The following is a 13,813-nucleotide window of genomic DNA, read 5'->3' as shown; positions in this document are numbered from 1 at the left end:
GGCACACGCCCCCCCCCCCCGCTTCCCTCAGTGGTACCGCCCGCCCCTGTCAGCCCCTGCCCGTTGGTCCGGCTCGGCCCGTTCGCTTCCCCCTGGCCGCTGCCGCAGTGGTTCCGTCCCCGCCTCCTCCTGCTCTCCCCCACCCCGCCCCCGCGGTGGTTCGCTCCGCCGCTGAGGAGGAGCCGCCGCCGCCGGCCGAGCGCGCTCCGGCCCCGCTCTGAGGAGGCGCCAAGATGGCGGAGGGCTGAGGAGGTGGGGAGCGGGAGGTACCATGTCCTCGCAGAGGAAAGGGGGAGCCCCGGTTGCGAAAGAGCGGGAGCGCGGCGCTGGCCGCTGGCTGTCCCCGATTCAACCTGCGACAGGAATGGGGATAACGGCGGCATGGCTTGTGCTGGGAAAAGGAACAACGGAAAGGGCTGAACGGAGGCAGAGAGAGAAAGGAGAGCAAGCCTCCTTCCCTCCTCCTCTTCCCGGAGATGGTCTCGCCCAGTTGGCGTGACGTATCCGGCCATGCCACGCCCCCTTCTGAACGGACCAATAAGCAGCGAGGCGCCTGGAATTATGAATGGACCGCTACGCACGTCACAGTCCGCCGTTTAAAGGGCCAGCAGCGCGGACGGGGCTGCCCGGGGACACCCCGCGGAGCCCAACCGGCGCCCGGCGGCACCGGGACCGTGTCCTGCGCTTGGGATACATCCGAGGAGGGGCGATTACGGTCAGCGACCGCCTCCCGGGCCCTCACCAAACCTCCACAGCGAGGGCTCCCCCACCCACCACTCCCAAAAGCCACAAAGAACACCTAAAAAGTGTCATTTTTTTTAAAAAAGATCTACACTGCTGTACATATACACATGACTTACATTACAAAAATCCCAGAGAAATATTTGCTGTATGAGCTACGCTCTGTTGATTTCCTCTCCTTTCGAAGTAGCTTCCTTTGGGTCAAACACCATTCAGATCCGTGAGCAACCAAATAACGGCTACAGGCTTTTGGCAGAATTGTCAAACATCACCCTCCAAACCCACACCTGAAATGGTGACAGTACGATCGGGATTCTGTCTGTTAACTCCTGTAGCTTTATCCATTTCCATTAAATTAACTCACATGTGAATGTCTCCTACTCCGATTTTTAAGGACTAACAAAAATAGGTCTTTTGCTCTGTCATCTAAAGACCTCGGACACCCCGCACAGTGTAAAAAGCAGTTACCACCTGGTAGAATTTGGTTAATAATATACAAAAATGATACCAGTCAAGGTGGAGAGAGAAGGAAAAGACTTGGCAATGCGTTAAAAATAGAAGACAAGGGCTCACGAGCTCTCCAGCAAAGGTTCGCTCGCAAGGTCACGCTCATCACAAACACGTTCACGAGGCCAGAAGGTCCAGAACACGCCGTGTGCGAGCTGGTAACTGTGTCTGTGTGAGCAGGGAGTCTGTGCTGGAGGTCGCTCACCTTGGGGAATAAGTGTCCTTTAACTCCTGCATGGGAGCAGAGGAAGAACAAGTTTCATCTCTGCATAAAGTTCTTTTCCAAGGCAGCGGGAGTTCTCTGCAGGGAGTGGATGTTGCGTTTCACCCGATCTTCCAGGGTGGACGTAGATGCGCTCTCCAGTTTCAAGCGACTGCAGGGAATTGAAGCGAAGAAAGAAATCAGAACTTCTTTCCAAGCGTTACACCATTTTTTAGTAGGATTCATCCTCTCCAAGTCATCTACCTTAATTAATAACTGTTTTCTGAGTCTGACAGTCAAGGCTATAAGAGAAATAGTTATCTTCTGGGTTAAGAAGAGGATTTGGGAGCAGTAGATGTCACCAGTTCTACCAGACAACACAGCAAAGTCAGATTTTATATCATAATCTGAAACACCTCAAACTTCCAGGCCATTACTCGCTCCTCGTATTTCCCTGGAATGAAAACGCAGATAACAAAACACTCACTTGAAGAATTTCCCATCTCGGGAGTCGAGTTTCTCCAGCTCTCGCTCCAGCTCCTCCTCCTTCCGGTGTTTCCTGAGGTTGTTCGCTCTTTCCTCATCCCGCCACTTGGCGTTTTCCATCATCTCCTGGCGCTTACGCTCCAGCTCCTCTGGAGAAATCTTCCTATTTGTGTGGAAAACGCCGCTGCTGGGAATCAACAGCGCTGGGCCCCAGCCCCCTCTCACTTCCCATTCTTTAATAATTTATAATCCTCCAAATTAGGGGGTTTGAACAATTCTTTTTCTTTGGTACCCGATCAGCAAAGCACATCTGTACAGGTCTAAACATTCTGCTTTACCCCGCCCCTGGCAAGATCTGTTTTCCTCCTCTTTTCAGCCTCCTTGGTTTTAATTGAGTGGTAAGATGATGCTGGTAAGGTCATATTTTCCTGATGACAGTGAAACAGAATGTCCAGGGGACAGAGACCGATTTCATGTCACCACCTTGTGCACGGAGAACCATCAACCATGGGAGCTGCTTTGGGAAGTTGTCCAAGACATTAACTAACATTCAAAAGCACCAAACTGAGCACTTTAAGACTCTCTGCCCTATTTTCTGGACATCTGACCCAATAGATTTTCATTAGCGGAACAAAATTTGGTTCCTTCAGCTGTTTCACCGGCCCCAGAGCCGCTTCCACTCAAAAGCACAGGGACGAATCTTGCTTACCGCGTGTAGCCCGGACTGCGCTGCCGCCTGTAGCTCTTTTTAGGGGAAGGGCTTCTCGGTCTCCCCTTCTCCTCCCGACCGCCGTGTCTGTAACCCAGGAACACCCTCATCAGGACAGATAAACACGCATTCTCACACCTGTAAGTGTTCCCCACACTCTTCATACACGTTCTGAAACTCACATGTCCCCCACTATGCAGGATTGTTACCCTTCCACTTCAAAAGCAATATACTGCAGATTTCCATATGTCTTTTATATATTTATGTCCATATATCCATCTATTTTTACTCAGTTTCAATTATTCCATCAGCAAACAATAAATACCTGGTACCTGATTTTATCAGCACTTAGTAAAGATAATTAAACCACGATAAATAGATCTTCAAGAGAATTGTTTGCCCAAAGTCACTAAACCCAAGGGGTGCACCTACAAAGGGGGGGGTCCCAAATGAAGGCGCAATTGCAGACAGCATGAACCCCCCAAGAATTTCTGGGCTCTTGTATAACCGCACAGCTCTCACCTTTACAGCCAGGACTGAGCAATAACGAGGCCACAACACTGCAGTGGTAGAAGGAGATGAAAGAAGACAGATTTTGGTTCTAGAAAACCCCCCCGGCAGCAGCCCTGGGTTGACACCACCCATGTTCACCACACTCACTGTTTGCTGTGTCTAGAAGGAGATCTCGACCCCCTGCAGCCAGATTGTTCCGAATTCTTCTTGCTGGAGCGTCTCTGAGGAGAACGGGACGGGCTCCTGGACCTGGAGCGATCGCGGTGCTTGTGGGGGACCCTGTCCTGGGGAGCTGGGGAGCTCCGGGACCTGTGGCTCTGCTCCGAGTCTCTAACCTGGAATTCAAAAGCGTTTTTCAAGAGAGATGTCTTGAAACAACAACCTGAGGCCACAAAGGAGACACCAGGCCAGCCTAAACACAGGAAGGTTCGCGTTGACTTATCTCACTTCCTAGGTTTTTATTAAAACCTGTGTCTGAAGAGATTATTTCTGTGCAATGTTCAGCAAATGAAGCTGCCAAAATAGTCAAGCAGAGTATTTGAAAAGAAACTAAGTAAAACTTAACTTGAATTCAGAGCAGACAAAAGTCGCAGTGGGATCTGCACAGCTTTAATTTCAGGGCTTAGGTGGCTCCAGATTAAATCCGAACTTTATTAGATCACGTTCCCCTCATCATCCTCTTCCAGCAGTGAAGCTGCCTTGCAACGAACTACCCAAAACTCCTGCTCTTCCCTAACTCGGGGTAGCTGTGGAAAATCCACGTACGTACTTGCAAACCATATCCTGGGGCTCTGGGAAGAGCCGGTTTCCAGGAGGAACTGATCGTCCTCTTCTGAGACCTGAACAGAAAACACAATAGTGCTTTTGAAGCAGATGAAGTTTAAGTTTTTAATATTAAGATGTCATAAAAGTAATTTGACAATGCAAAACCAATAAAGTAACAATACAGAAACATTCAGGCCAATTAAGAGCATTAATTAGAAAGATAAAACTAAAAGAGAGGACATGAAAAACAGGTAATTTAACCAAGAGACAAGGTATTTGTACTACAAAATCTGAAAACGTACTTGTTTTTGCTCCACTCCTCCTCACTGCTGTCGCTTTCACTGCTGGAGCTGCGCCGGCGATGTTTCTTGTGCTTCTTCTTCTTCTCTTTCTTCTTTTTCTTCTCTTTTTTATCTAAACTGTTTTGCAGCTGTAAAGCAAGACATCATCTCATTAGTACTAATTATTGTCTCTACGCTTGGGCAGCCAGTATCACAGGGCAACGTAACAGAGTTTGTGGTGGGAAGGCTCCTGGAACAAATCTAAAGCCATTTAACACGGCCTTCTCTCAAAACCAAGGAGCTTATCACTCTGTGGCACTAAAGCAACAAATCACTACCTAAAATAAACCCACACCAGAAGAATAAAAGAACACTGAATTGGAAAGGAAGAGAAATTAATTCCTTCTGAGAAACTGATAAGGAACCTTCTTCTATAATATCCGGATTATAGAAAGTTGAATTAATTCTGTTTTTCTGTGAAAGACTCAGGAAACAGAACTCAGCCCCTTCTCCTAAACAATACTAATTTGGACCTTCGATCGTCTCCTTGGCTCAGTGTATTTTGTGCTTTAAAGGAGCACTGAGATACACCTACCAGTTCTTTGATTTTCTTCATTTTAACAGGATTATTCAAAACCTCTCTCTTCTTTTCTTCTTCCCTCTTTCTAAAGCAAAACCAAATATATATATATTAGTATTTTCAAATAACTGCAATGATATTTTCATGAAAGACACCAATCACATGCAAGCTCTAAGACCTTAAAGAGCAGAAGAACAGGCAAAACCAGATGGAACTAAGAAGGAATCTGTCCTTTCCTTCTCCACTTAAGAGTGCAACAAAGTAGGATAAACAAAAATTTGTCCTTTTACCATCAATCTGCCTACAACGCTAATAAATACCTGAACTCTTAGAGCAGAGCAGATAAATTCATGTCTGCATGAATGGGGGAGCTAAGACAGTAGAGATAAATCAACATGGAATAACAGTCTTTGCACTTACGATGGCCACCGACAGCCCAGAGCTCACGCAATTCACACAGAGCTTTCAGAAACAGCCACACGAGAGTCTTCACAAAGATCAACCAGCTCTCCCATCGCTTTCAGCCCCACATTTCGTACCTTATCATGAAAAGCGGATCCTCCCGGATTTTGTTGGCCATGTCAAGGACAGAGTTGGCCCCCGACCTGGCGAAAATGGAGCCTGGGAGAAGCCCCGTCTCACTGGAACAACCTGCGTCCTTGTCCTCCGCCTTCTCAAAGACGTATTTGTCCACGGGGCGACCCATGAGATACTCCTCTCTGTTCACCATGCCCCCGGGACCCTGGTACATCCACTCCAGCTTCTCTTCCCGCTTCCTATTACAAACGACAGCATCTTATTTTTGGTCTCACAGCTCTAAAGTTAAATTTTAAGGCATTGGCTTATGAAGGTGAGTGGAAACGGCTCTCACAGGGGCGCCTGGAACACCTGCACCCCTCATCGCACAGAATGTGTCCCTGGAGGTCGCCCAGGTGGAACAAAGGGAAAAAAGCTTAACAGTAGAGTCAATGATACTGTTAAGCGGCATTATTTATTTTATCAGCACTGGGGAACACTGTGGATCATCCTCCATAAGTGTTCCAGTGTCTGGATGCTCTTATGTTGCTTATATTCACATAATTATTACATATGCATTACACTTTTTGAAAACTTTGACATACATCTATACTAAGAAATAATTGAGGATGTTAGTTATAATTGTTTAGTTTCTTACTTACAAGACACCTACTAATTATTAAATATAAACGAAGCACTCTGCTTCTAAACAATGTACTGCTTAATCTTCTGTCTCCCTCTCGTCATGCAGAAGGATCTAAAACTTGAGAAATATCCCCTTGTTTTGCGGGGGGTCAGAAAACATTTATCTCACGTCAACTGGTTAATGATGGGTACGTCTTTTACAACTTAATGGCAGTGTACATGGATTCGGCAGCTTCTCCTCACAGGGCAGCTTCAGCCCCTCACCTGACGGTGCCCATGTCCTCGGCGTATCGCTGCATCTCCTCCCGCGCCCGCTCCTCCTGCAGCTCCCGCTGCAGCTCCTCGATCTTCTTGCGTTCGGCTTCATATTTCTGCTCGGCTTTCCACACCTTCTCCACATTGCGCAGGGTCTGGGGGTGCCAGCTCTTCTTCAGGTTCTGTAAGGGGGGGACGGGGACACCAGGACCGTTAAACAAGGGTCCCCACGGAGCTCCCCTCGCCGGTGGCCACGGGAAGGGTCTGCTCGGCAGCCTGGACAACGCGACACGCTCGTTCCCGCCTCACGCAGAGCCGCTGGGGCCCGGGGAACGGCCGCAGGCCCCGGCCGACCCGCGCCTCCCGGGCCCGGTGCCCGCTGGAAGCCAGCCCGAGCGCAGGCCGGCCCCGTAGCCCCGGAGGGACCACCCAGCCCCGGAGGGACCACCCAGCCCCTCCCGGCCCCTCCCGGCCCCTCTCAACCCCTCTCGCCCCCCCGGGCCCGGCCGCTCCTCACCAGGTCGCCTCCCCCCATCGCTGCCGCTTGCTCCGCCGCTACCGGGCCTGGATGTGCGTCATCACCGCGCGCGGGCGCCGCTCAGTGCCGTCACTTCCGGCGCGGCGCTGAGGGGAAGCCGGCGAGATGGCGGGGGAAGGCGGCGCCGGTGCCGTTCGGTAGGGGGGATTAAAAAAAAAGGAAAAACAAACAAAACCAAACAAGAACAAAAACAACCCAAAAGGTTTAAAGCGTTAGCGGGAAAATCTGAAGTAAAGGAGGCGGCTGAGCGGCGTGGAGCACCCGGGACCCCCTGTCCCTGCGGGCGCGGTTCCCCGGGGACCCGGCCCGGTGCAGCGGTGAGCGGGGTGTTTTCCGCCCCCCCACCGGCCGCCGTTACTCCCGGGGTGTCCCTGAGCGGAGGCTCCTCCCGGGCCGTGACACAGCGGCCGGTTCCCGGAGCGCCGCGGGGTCGCGGTGCCCCCGGCGGGGTTAGAACCGGTGACCTCCCGGTTCCCAGCGCTGCGCGTTGCCCTCGCGCCATCGCCTCCCGCCGGACGCCCCGCCCCCCGGCAGCCCCGCGCCCGGGGCGCAGCTCAGGGGCAGAGCCCCCGCCTGCGGGGCCGGGGGTTCCGAGTTCGAGCCCCGGGGGCGGCGTGCAGCGTTTACTAAAGCAACCACAGACTAATTTATACAGGAGAGCCCCATTTCAGTAAAGATCCCCTCTTCTAATGAGACGCTGTAATAATTGTTTACTGGTTTAATTAATAGTAATTACTCAAACAGGAAAAGCTAGACCCACAGCACCTCTGTTGCGCTGGCTTATTTGTGCGTACGTGCGCTCCTCAGGAGAAGAGGGGGAGAAGCATCAAGGTCTGGTTTCGTGCTTGCCAAAAGATGACCAAGTGATTTCCAAGACCTCAAAGGGGTAAGAAGGACCCTCCGTGATCTGTCTGTGAGGAGATTCTGGAAGAAAAAAGGGGTGAAAAAGCAGGTAAAGAGGGGGCACCTGGAGTTGAACCAGGGACCTCTTGATCTGCAGTCAAATGCTCTACCACTGAGCTACACCCCCTGCTTTCCTTCCTTCCACAAGGAGGTTTTAATAACATTTATATGGACCAACAAGTGTCTGCATCCACTGATCAGATTCTTTTACTCTACAGCCCACTCTGCAGCGTAATGTGTCTGCCAAAGGGTGTACAGGGAATTACTGCAGAGAATCAAGAACAGAGATGAGTACACGCACCTGGTGAGTAGTTACACAGCGCACAAACGCTGCAGTTTCTTTATAGGCCTGGGCTCAGTTCCTCCAACACTGAAGCTCACACATCAGCCCTCACAGCACACGCTCACAACACCCAAGACAAACTCTCCAGCTTCTTTCTGTGATGAATTTGGGCAAAAGGAAGGTTAAAGGAGAAGAAAAAGAAGGGGGCACCCAGATTTGAACTGGGGACCTCTTGATCTGCAGTCAAATGCTCTACCACTGAGCTATACCCCCTGGAAAACCTCCTGCCGCAAGAGATTTTAAAAACATTTATATAGAGAGACTGGGTTTTATACCCACTGGTCAGATTCCTTCATTTGCAGCCCCCATGTGCATATTACTGTGCCTGCCAAAGAGCACAGAGACTCTTAAATATAATAAATCGTGATAAATACAATTACTACAGAGCATTAAGAACAGATAGTGTGAGCAGTTACACAGCTCACAACCCGTGCAGTTTCCTTATAGGCAGGGGCTCCATTCCTTGAATGCTGAAGCTCAGAAACCAACGTTTGCTGCACAGCACAAGTTCACAAGGCCCAAGAGGAGCTCTCCAGCTTCTTTTTGTGATGAATTTGGGCAAAAAGAAGCGTGAAGGAGAAGAAAAGAAGGGGGCACCCAGATTTGAACTGGGGACCTCTTGATCTGCAGTCAAATGCTCTACCACTGAGCTATACCCCCTGGGGAACCTCCTGCCACAGGACATTTTTAAAACATTTCTGTAAGACAGACAGGTTTTTACACCCACTGCTCAGATTCTTTCAATTGACAGCACCCTCTGGGCCATAAGACGCCTGCAAAGGGTGTCAGCAGACTTCAATATAATAAATGATGATAAATATAATTACTGCAGAGTATTAAGAGCAGAGATGAGTACTCACAGAATACGCAACACCTGCAGTTTCTTTCAGGCAGGGTCTTTGTTCCTTGAACACTGAAGCTCCAAAACCAACGTTTGCTGCACAGCACAAGTTCACAAGGCCCAAGAGGAGCTCTCCAGCTTCTTTTTGTGATAAATTTGGGCAAAAAGAAGCGTGAAGGAGAGGAAAAGAAGGGGGCACCCAGAGTTGAACCAGGGACCTCTTGATCTGCAGTCAAATGCTCTACCACTGAGCTATACCCCCTGCACACACCTGTAACTTTCCAACAAAACAACATTTTCATTATGTTCTTCCCCAATCTTTGGCATCCTTGCTCCCCAGGAATCCAATCAAGCAAATCCTGCTGCAGAAATCACCAGCCTAAAACACAACAGCAGCCGAGACGCTGACTCGCCGCACTCCCACACCCAGACAGACAGACAGACAGCGTCTGCATGTCGTACACCAGCCGACCTTGGCCCAGTTCATCTCCAGCCCAATCTCTGTTTCCCCGTTGGCGTTTGTTCTCTTCTAACAGACGGTAACTTGACACAGCAACTGCCTCAGACTCCAAAGTTTTCCCCACCGTTTCTATCTCCTACTGTAACGTGAAAAAGAATTCACAGGAGAGAAAGCTGAGCTGATCTTTTCCGAGAGGCCAGTGAGCTTGTGCTGCACTTAACCCTTCAAAAACAGAACACTCTGTAGAGAGAAAGACAGGAAAACATTGCTCAGCCTCCTGAGACAGCAGAAGATGGGAGGCTGAGCTGCTCCTTCCAGCAAACACTCCGAAAGCCCCAAAAAAGGTAAATTGTGAGGGGGCACCCAGATTTGAACTGGGGACCTCTTGATCTGCAGTCAAATGCTCTACCACTGAGCTATACCCCCTGGGGAACCTCTGCCCACAAGACATTTTAAAAACGTTTCTATAAGACAGACAGGTTTTTACACCCACTGCTCAGATTCTTTCACTTGACAGCCCCCTCTGGGCCATAATGCTTCTGCAAAGGGTGTCAGCAGACTTCAATATATGATGATAAATATGATTACTACAGAGTAGTAAGAGCAGAGACGAGTACTCACACACAGTGAGTAGTTACTCACACAATACACAACCCATGCAGGTTCCCTACAGGCAGGGGCTCCATTCCTTGAGGGCTGAAGCTCTGAAACCAAAGTTTGCTGCACAGCACAAGCTCAGACGACCAGGCAAACTCTCCAGCTTCTTTCTGTGATGAATTTGAATAAAAAGAAGGTTGAAGGAGAAGAAAAGAAGGGGGCACCTGGAGTTGAACCAGGGACCTCTTGATCTGCAGTCAAATGCTCTACCACTGAGCTATACCCCCCTGCTTCTTTATTATTTCCAACAATCTCAACAAATGTTCATTAATTAATCCTGGGACAAAACAGCAGCTTCTGAAATATTCATCTCTTCCCTCACAGCCACCTCAGTGTCCTCATGGGAATCACCTTCTTTACCTCTCCCAGCATCTGATGGAACAGAAGCTGGAGCACGCAGGCAACTTTAGGGAAAAGCGTGGAAAGCAAGCGCTCCAAACCAACTTTTTCTGGATGAAAAGGAGGGAGGGGGCGCCCGGATTTGAACCGGGGACCTCTTGATCTGCAGTCAAATGCTCTGCCCCTGAGCTACACCCCCACCTGCAGAACCAGCCACAGCTCCTATTGGCAGCGGCCGAGGTCCTGAAAAATCCCAGTTTTGTCTCCAAAACATCCCATCACAGAGAAAAAAACACACTTTGAAACACCAACTTCACAGCACGGACCAAGGCGCTCGTTTTCAGGTGGTATTTTCCCCCACACCAGCATCTCCGAGCAGTTAAATCACCCATTCCGGAAGAAAACTCCACACCTACAATTTTGAGAGCCCCCATACGAAGGTTTCTTGTAGAACTTTCACCGACAGCTCTCAGTTTCTGTCCGCACGTACCTGAACTGGACCACTCTGTAATGCTAAAATTTAAGTCATTCCAGTGCAACCCCATTCCAGGTATTTTCCATGATACAGGAACCTGCCTGAAATAGAGACTTATTGGATATCGAAACTCCAAATCCCACTTTCCTGCTGCAGTCCACGCTCACACAAGGTGCATAAAAAGACTTCCCAGAACTCCCTCCCTCACTGCGACATCGTCCAGCTCAGCCAAGGAAGGCGAGAAAAACACCACGTATTTGGTACAAGGACTTTTTATTTGATCCCTACGAAGACAAAAGGCGTTCACGCGATGCTGCCCGCGTTGGAGGCGATCCTGGGCCACAGATCTGCGCATTCCTTCGCCACAGGGCCTGTGATTGCAGAGCCTGGAGCACAAAGAAACACAACAACCCATTTGCGCTGAGTCTGAGCAGAATTTGGGTCCTTTTGCCCAAATTGCAGCCCCAACACAACACGTCCCCCCCAGGGTTCTCATCCGTACCTTTCATTTCACCTTTATTATTTACTATCACTCCCGCGTTGTCTTCAAAATAGAGAAACACCCCGTCTTTTCTCCGGTACGATTTTCGTTGCCGAATGACCACTGCCGGATGGACTGCAATGAGAAAGGAGCAGCTCGGGATCACAAACCGCCTTTTATGCGGCACATACCCCAGAGACACAGTTCTGCTGCACACGTTTGGGGTATTTTGTGGGTTTGTTTGGATCTGTTTGTTTTTTTAACCTCGTATTTGCAGCATTTCACTGTGAGAAACTATAGTTTATAGTCAATAGTACCCTTAAAACTGACTATGTAATGGTTACAGCTGCATCTACGCTTGGACAATTCAGTGTTTTTCTACTTCCCCACCTTGATTTCCAAATATATCATTAATTCACAGACAATATTCAGCAGGAACTCCTCCCTTGCCCTCCCAAGCACCAACAAACCCTTCCCCCCGCCCCCCCAACACAGATTGTCCCACCACTGATTGAAATAAACAGCACAAGCTGCCACTTCACCCAAAAGCGATGCCTTTGCTCTGCCCTTCCACGACAACTCACTGGGTCACTGCGCACAGACCCAACAAGTGCTTTTTAGGAGGGTGGAGGTGACACTCCAGAGATTCAGTTCCCGCTTCCTGCACCAGTTTGAGGGAGGAATCATCCGCCACATCCTTAGCAGGAAGGACACGGCGGCGCAGGCCGACTCTCAGCGCTCACCCTTCTTCCTCAGCTCGGGTTTGCCCTTCTTGACCGTGGCCATCACCATGTCGCCCACGCCAGCCGCCGGCAGCCGGTTCAGCCGCCCCTTGATCCCCTTGACAGAGATGATGTAGAGGTTCTTGGCGCCTGCGGGGAGAAGCGCTGCCGTTAACCGGGGAACAAATCACCGACTGACACCAAGAGCACCAGCTGTGGCCTCCACCAGAACAGACAGTGGTTCTGGGGAGACCAAACCTCAAATCTGGGGTCAGTTTTGGGCCCCTCACAAGGAGGAAGCTGTTGAGGTGCTGGAGCGAGTTGAGAGAAGGGAACGGAGCTGGGGAAGGGGCTGGAGCACAAGTGTGATGGGGAGTGGCTGAGGGACCTAGGGAGGAGGTTTAGGTTGGATTTTGGGAACAATTTCTTCCCCAAAGGGCTGTGGGGCATTGGAACAGGCTGCCCAGGGCAGTGCTGGAGTCACCATCCCTGGAGGGTTGGACCGACGGACTTGAGGTTCTCAGGACATGGGGCAGTGCCAGGGTGGGGGAACGGGTGAACTCGACGATTTTGAGGGGTTCTCCCAACTAAAACAATTAAACAATTCTATGACGCTATTGTTATCTCCTTCCCCAACGCCTCACTGAGCCACAGGTACAGACCTGAAGTCACCTGCAACATAAATCCCTGTTTTTTACAACTCATTCAGCAGCCGTTGCCCCGCGGGTCACCCCCGGCCGCGCTCACCCGTGTTGTCCGCGCAGTTGATCACGGCTCCCACCGGGAGACCCAGGGAGATGCGGAACTTCGCACCGGAGGAACCTCCGCGTCCTGCGGGTGAAGAAAAGGATTAAAACCCCAGAGCCTAAACGCAAAGGGGCTCCAGGCAGCAAGAACCCGGCCCAACCTCCGCTTCCCCAGGAGCGGATTAACGACACCGGCTGCGGCCTCCGCGCCCAACAGGGCTCGCACGCCGCTTCCCGGGCCCCCGCTCCGCCAATCCGCCCCCTCAGGGGGGCGATCCGGGCGCCGCTCGCCACGGATGGAACCGGATTCCATCAGCCCCCCTTCCCGGACCCGGACCCGGTCCCCATCTTACCTCGCTTCGACATCTTGGCGCCGGAAGAGACGGAGGCGCGCGGGGCACGCCGGGAAATGACGTCGCCCCGCCCACCTCAACGTGACGGCGGGACCCTCCGCCGGCAGCGCCCCCTAGAGGCCGTGGGGGAAGCGGCACCGCTGGGCTACCGGGAGCACCGGGGAGGGAACGGACGTAACGGCGGTGAAAATCGTTTATTTTAATGAATTTGGGGATTTAAGGAAAAAAAAAGGTGGAGAAAAGAACGGAGGAGTGGAATGAAAAGAAGGGGGCACCCGGATTTGAACCGGGGACCTCTTGATCTGCAGTCAAATGCTCTACCACTGAGCTATACCCCCACACGGGGAAACAACGTATCGCGATCCCTTATCGTGATTCCACGCGGGGTGGGGGTGGCGACCGCGCGTGGAAGTGGGACCGCGCACGCGCGCGGGGTGGGGCGGGGGTTAAAAATGTTTGTAGAAAAAGGGAAAAATTCAGGTTCTAGGGGGCACCCGGATTTGAACCGGGGACCTCTTGATCTGCAGTCAAATGCTCTACCACTGAGCTATACCCCCGCGTGGGGGCGCCGAGGGCTGCACGCTCACTTACACCGCGCTCAAGCGTGCGCCGCGCGTGGAACGGGGGCGGCGCACGCGTGGAAAATCCCACCCCGGAGGCAGAGGAGGAGGAAGAGGAAGAAGGCAGGAAGGGCGCGCGTGTGCGCGCGTGGGCGTGGCCACGCCCCCACGCGCGCCCCCGCCGCCCCGCCCCTT

General features: G+C 51.4%; 2 protein-coding genes, 1 long non-coding RNA gene and 10 other non-coding genes across 15 annotated transcripts; 1 reads left to right on the top strand and 12 right to left on the bottom strand.

Moving 5' to 3' along the window:
* Window positions 1-804: 804 nt before the first annotated feature.
* On the bottom strand, window positions 805-7,209 carry CWC25 (CWC25 spliceosome associated protein homolog). Its single transcript, XM_065856439.2, has 10 exons — window positions 6,718-7,209; window positions 6,210-6,382; window positions 5,324-5,560; window positions 4,800-4,869; window positions 4,226-4,353; window positions 3,928-3,997; window positions 3,306-3,493; window positions 2,646-2,732; window positions 1,938-2,099; window positions 805-1,622 (listed from the first exon to the last, which is right to left on the bottom strand). Exons 1-10 carry the CDS (start codon window positions 6,733-6,735, stop codon window positions 1,508-1,510), a joined length of 1,248 nt encoding a protein of 415 aa, XP_065712511.2. The 5' UTR covers window positions 6,736-7,209; the 3' UTR covers window positions 805-1,507.
* On the top strand, window positions 6,788-10,889 carry LOC136111996 (uncharacterized). 3 transcript variants are annotated; one of them, XR_010652791.2, is made up of 4 exons: window positions 6,788-6,875; window positions 7,483-7,624; window positions 7,860-7,945; window positions 9,166-10,889. It is a non-coding gene; the product is annotated as an uncharacterized lncRNA (long non-coding RNA). The 3 variants fall into 3 exon arrangements; XR_011735528.1 differs by having other exon boundaries at window positions 8,865-10,889; XR_011735527.1 differs by having other exon boundaries at window positions 8,421-10,889.
* Window positions 7,697-7,768, bottom strand: TRNAC-GCA (transfer RNA cysteine (anticodon GCA)). Its single transcript has one exon. It is a non-coding gene; the product is annotated as a tRNA-Cys (tRNA).
* TRNAC-GCA (transfer RNA cysteine (anticodon GCA)) lies at window positions 8,126-8,197 on the bottom strand. The gene has a single exon. It is a non-coding gene; the product is annotated as a tRNA-Cys (tRNA).
* TRNAC-GCA (transfer RNA cysteine (anticodon GCA)) lies at window positions 8,573-8,644 on the bottom strand. Its single transcript has one exon. It is a non-coding gene; the product is annotated as a tRNA-Cys (tRNA).
* On the bottom strand, window positions 9,016-9,087 carry TRNAC-GCA (transfer RNA cysteine (anticodon GCA)). The gene has a single exon. It is a non-coding gene; the product is annotated as a tRNA-Cys (tRNA).
* Window positions 9,640-9,711, bottom strand: TRNAC-GCA (transfer RNA cysteine (anticodon GCA)). Its single transcript has one exon. It is a non-coding gene; the product is annotated as a tRNA-Cys (tRNA).
* On the bottom strand, window positions 10,098-10,169 carry TRNAC-GCA (transfer RNA cysteine (anticodon GCA)). The gene has a single exon. It is a non-coding gene; the product is annotated as a tRNA-Cys (tRNA).
* Window positions 10,409-10,480, bottom strand: TRNAC-GCA (transfer RNA cysteine (anticodon GCA)). Its single transcript has one exon. It is a non-coding gene; the product is annotated as a tRNA-Cys (tRNA).
* A 123-nt stretch (window positions 10,890-11,012) lies between the features above and the next one.
* On the bottom strand, window positions 11,013-13,162 carry RPL23 (ribosomal protein L23). The gene is made up of 5 exons (XM_065856458.2): window positions 13,059-13,162; window positions 12,707-12,790; window positions 11,981-12,109; window positions 11,259-11,372; window positions 11,013-11,142 (listed from the first exon to the last, which is right to left on the bottom strand). The coding sequence occupies exons 1-5, from the start codon at window positions 13,069-13,071 to the stop codon at window positions 11,060-11,062; spliced, it is 423 nt and encodes a 140-aa protein (XP_065712530.1). The 5' UTR covers window positions 13,072-13,162; the 3' UTR covers window positions 11,013-11,059.
* On the bottom strand, window positions 11,732-11,864 carry LOC136112041 (small nucleolar RNA SNORA21). Its single transcript, XR_010652794.1, has one exon. It is a non-coding gene; the product is annotated as a small nucleolar RNA SNORA21 (small nucleolar RNA).
* A 162-nt stretch (window positions 13,163-13,324) lies between the features above and the next one.
* Window positions 13,325-13,396, bottom strand: TRNAC-GCA (transfer RNA cysteine (anticodon GCA)). Its single transcript has one exon. It is a non-coding gene; the product is annotated as a tRNA-Cys (tRNA).
* Window positions 13,397-13,543: 147 nt separating this feature from the next.
* On the bottom strand, window positions 13,544-13,615 carry TRNAC-GCA (transfer RNA cysteine (anticodon GCA)). The gene has a single exon. It is a non-coding gene; the product is annotated as a tRNA-Cys (tRNA).
* Between the last annotated feature and the right edge of the window lie 198 nt (window positions 13,616-13,813).

Source organism: Patagioenas fasciata, chromosome 22 (assembly GCF_037038585.1).
Source record: "Patagioenas fasciata isolate bPatFas1 chromosome 22, bPatFas1.hap1, whole genome shotgun sequence".
NCBI classification, from domain to species: domain Eukaryota; kingdom Metazoa; phylum Chordata; class Aves; order Columbiformes; family Columbidae; genus Patagioenas; species Patagioenas fasciata.
This window is presented reverse-complemented; position numbering and strand designations above follow the sequence as displayed.

Coding starts and splice junctions, on each gene's coding strand:
- CWC25 (XM_065856439.2), bottom strand. Junction 4,354..4,799: donor TGAAGAAAATCAAAGAACTG/GTAGGTGTATCT, acceptor CTTGCTTTACAG/CTGCAAAACAGTTTAGATAA. Junction 2,100..2,645: donor CGCAGTCCGGGCTACACGCG/GTAAGCAAGATT, acceptor CCACACAAATAG/GAAGATTTCTCCAGAGGAGC.
- RPL23 (XM_065856458.2), bottom strand. Junction 11,373..11,980: donor ACCCGAGCTGAGGAAGAAGG/GTGAGCGCTGAG, acceptor TTCTCATTGCAG/TCCATCCGGCAGTGGTCATT. Junction 11,143..11,258: donor TAATAAAGGTGAAATGAAAG/GTACGGATGAGA, acceptor TTTGTGCTCCAG/GCTCTGCAATCACAGGCCCT.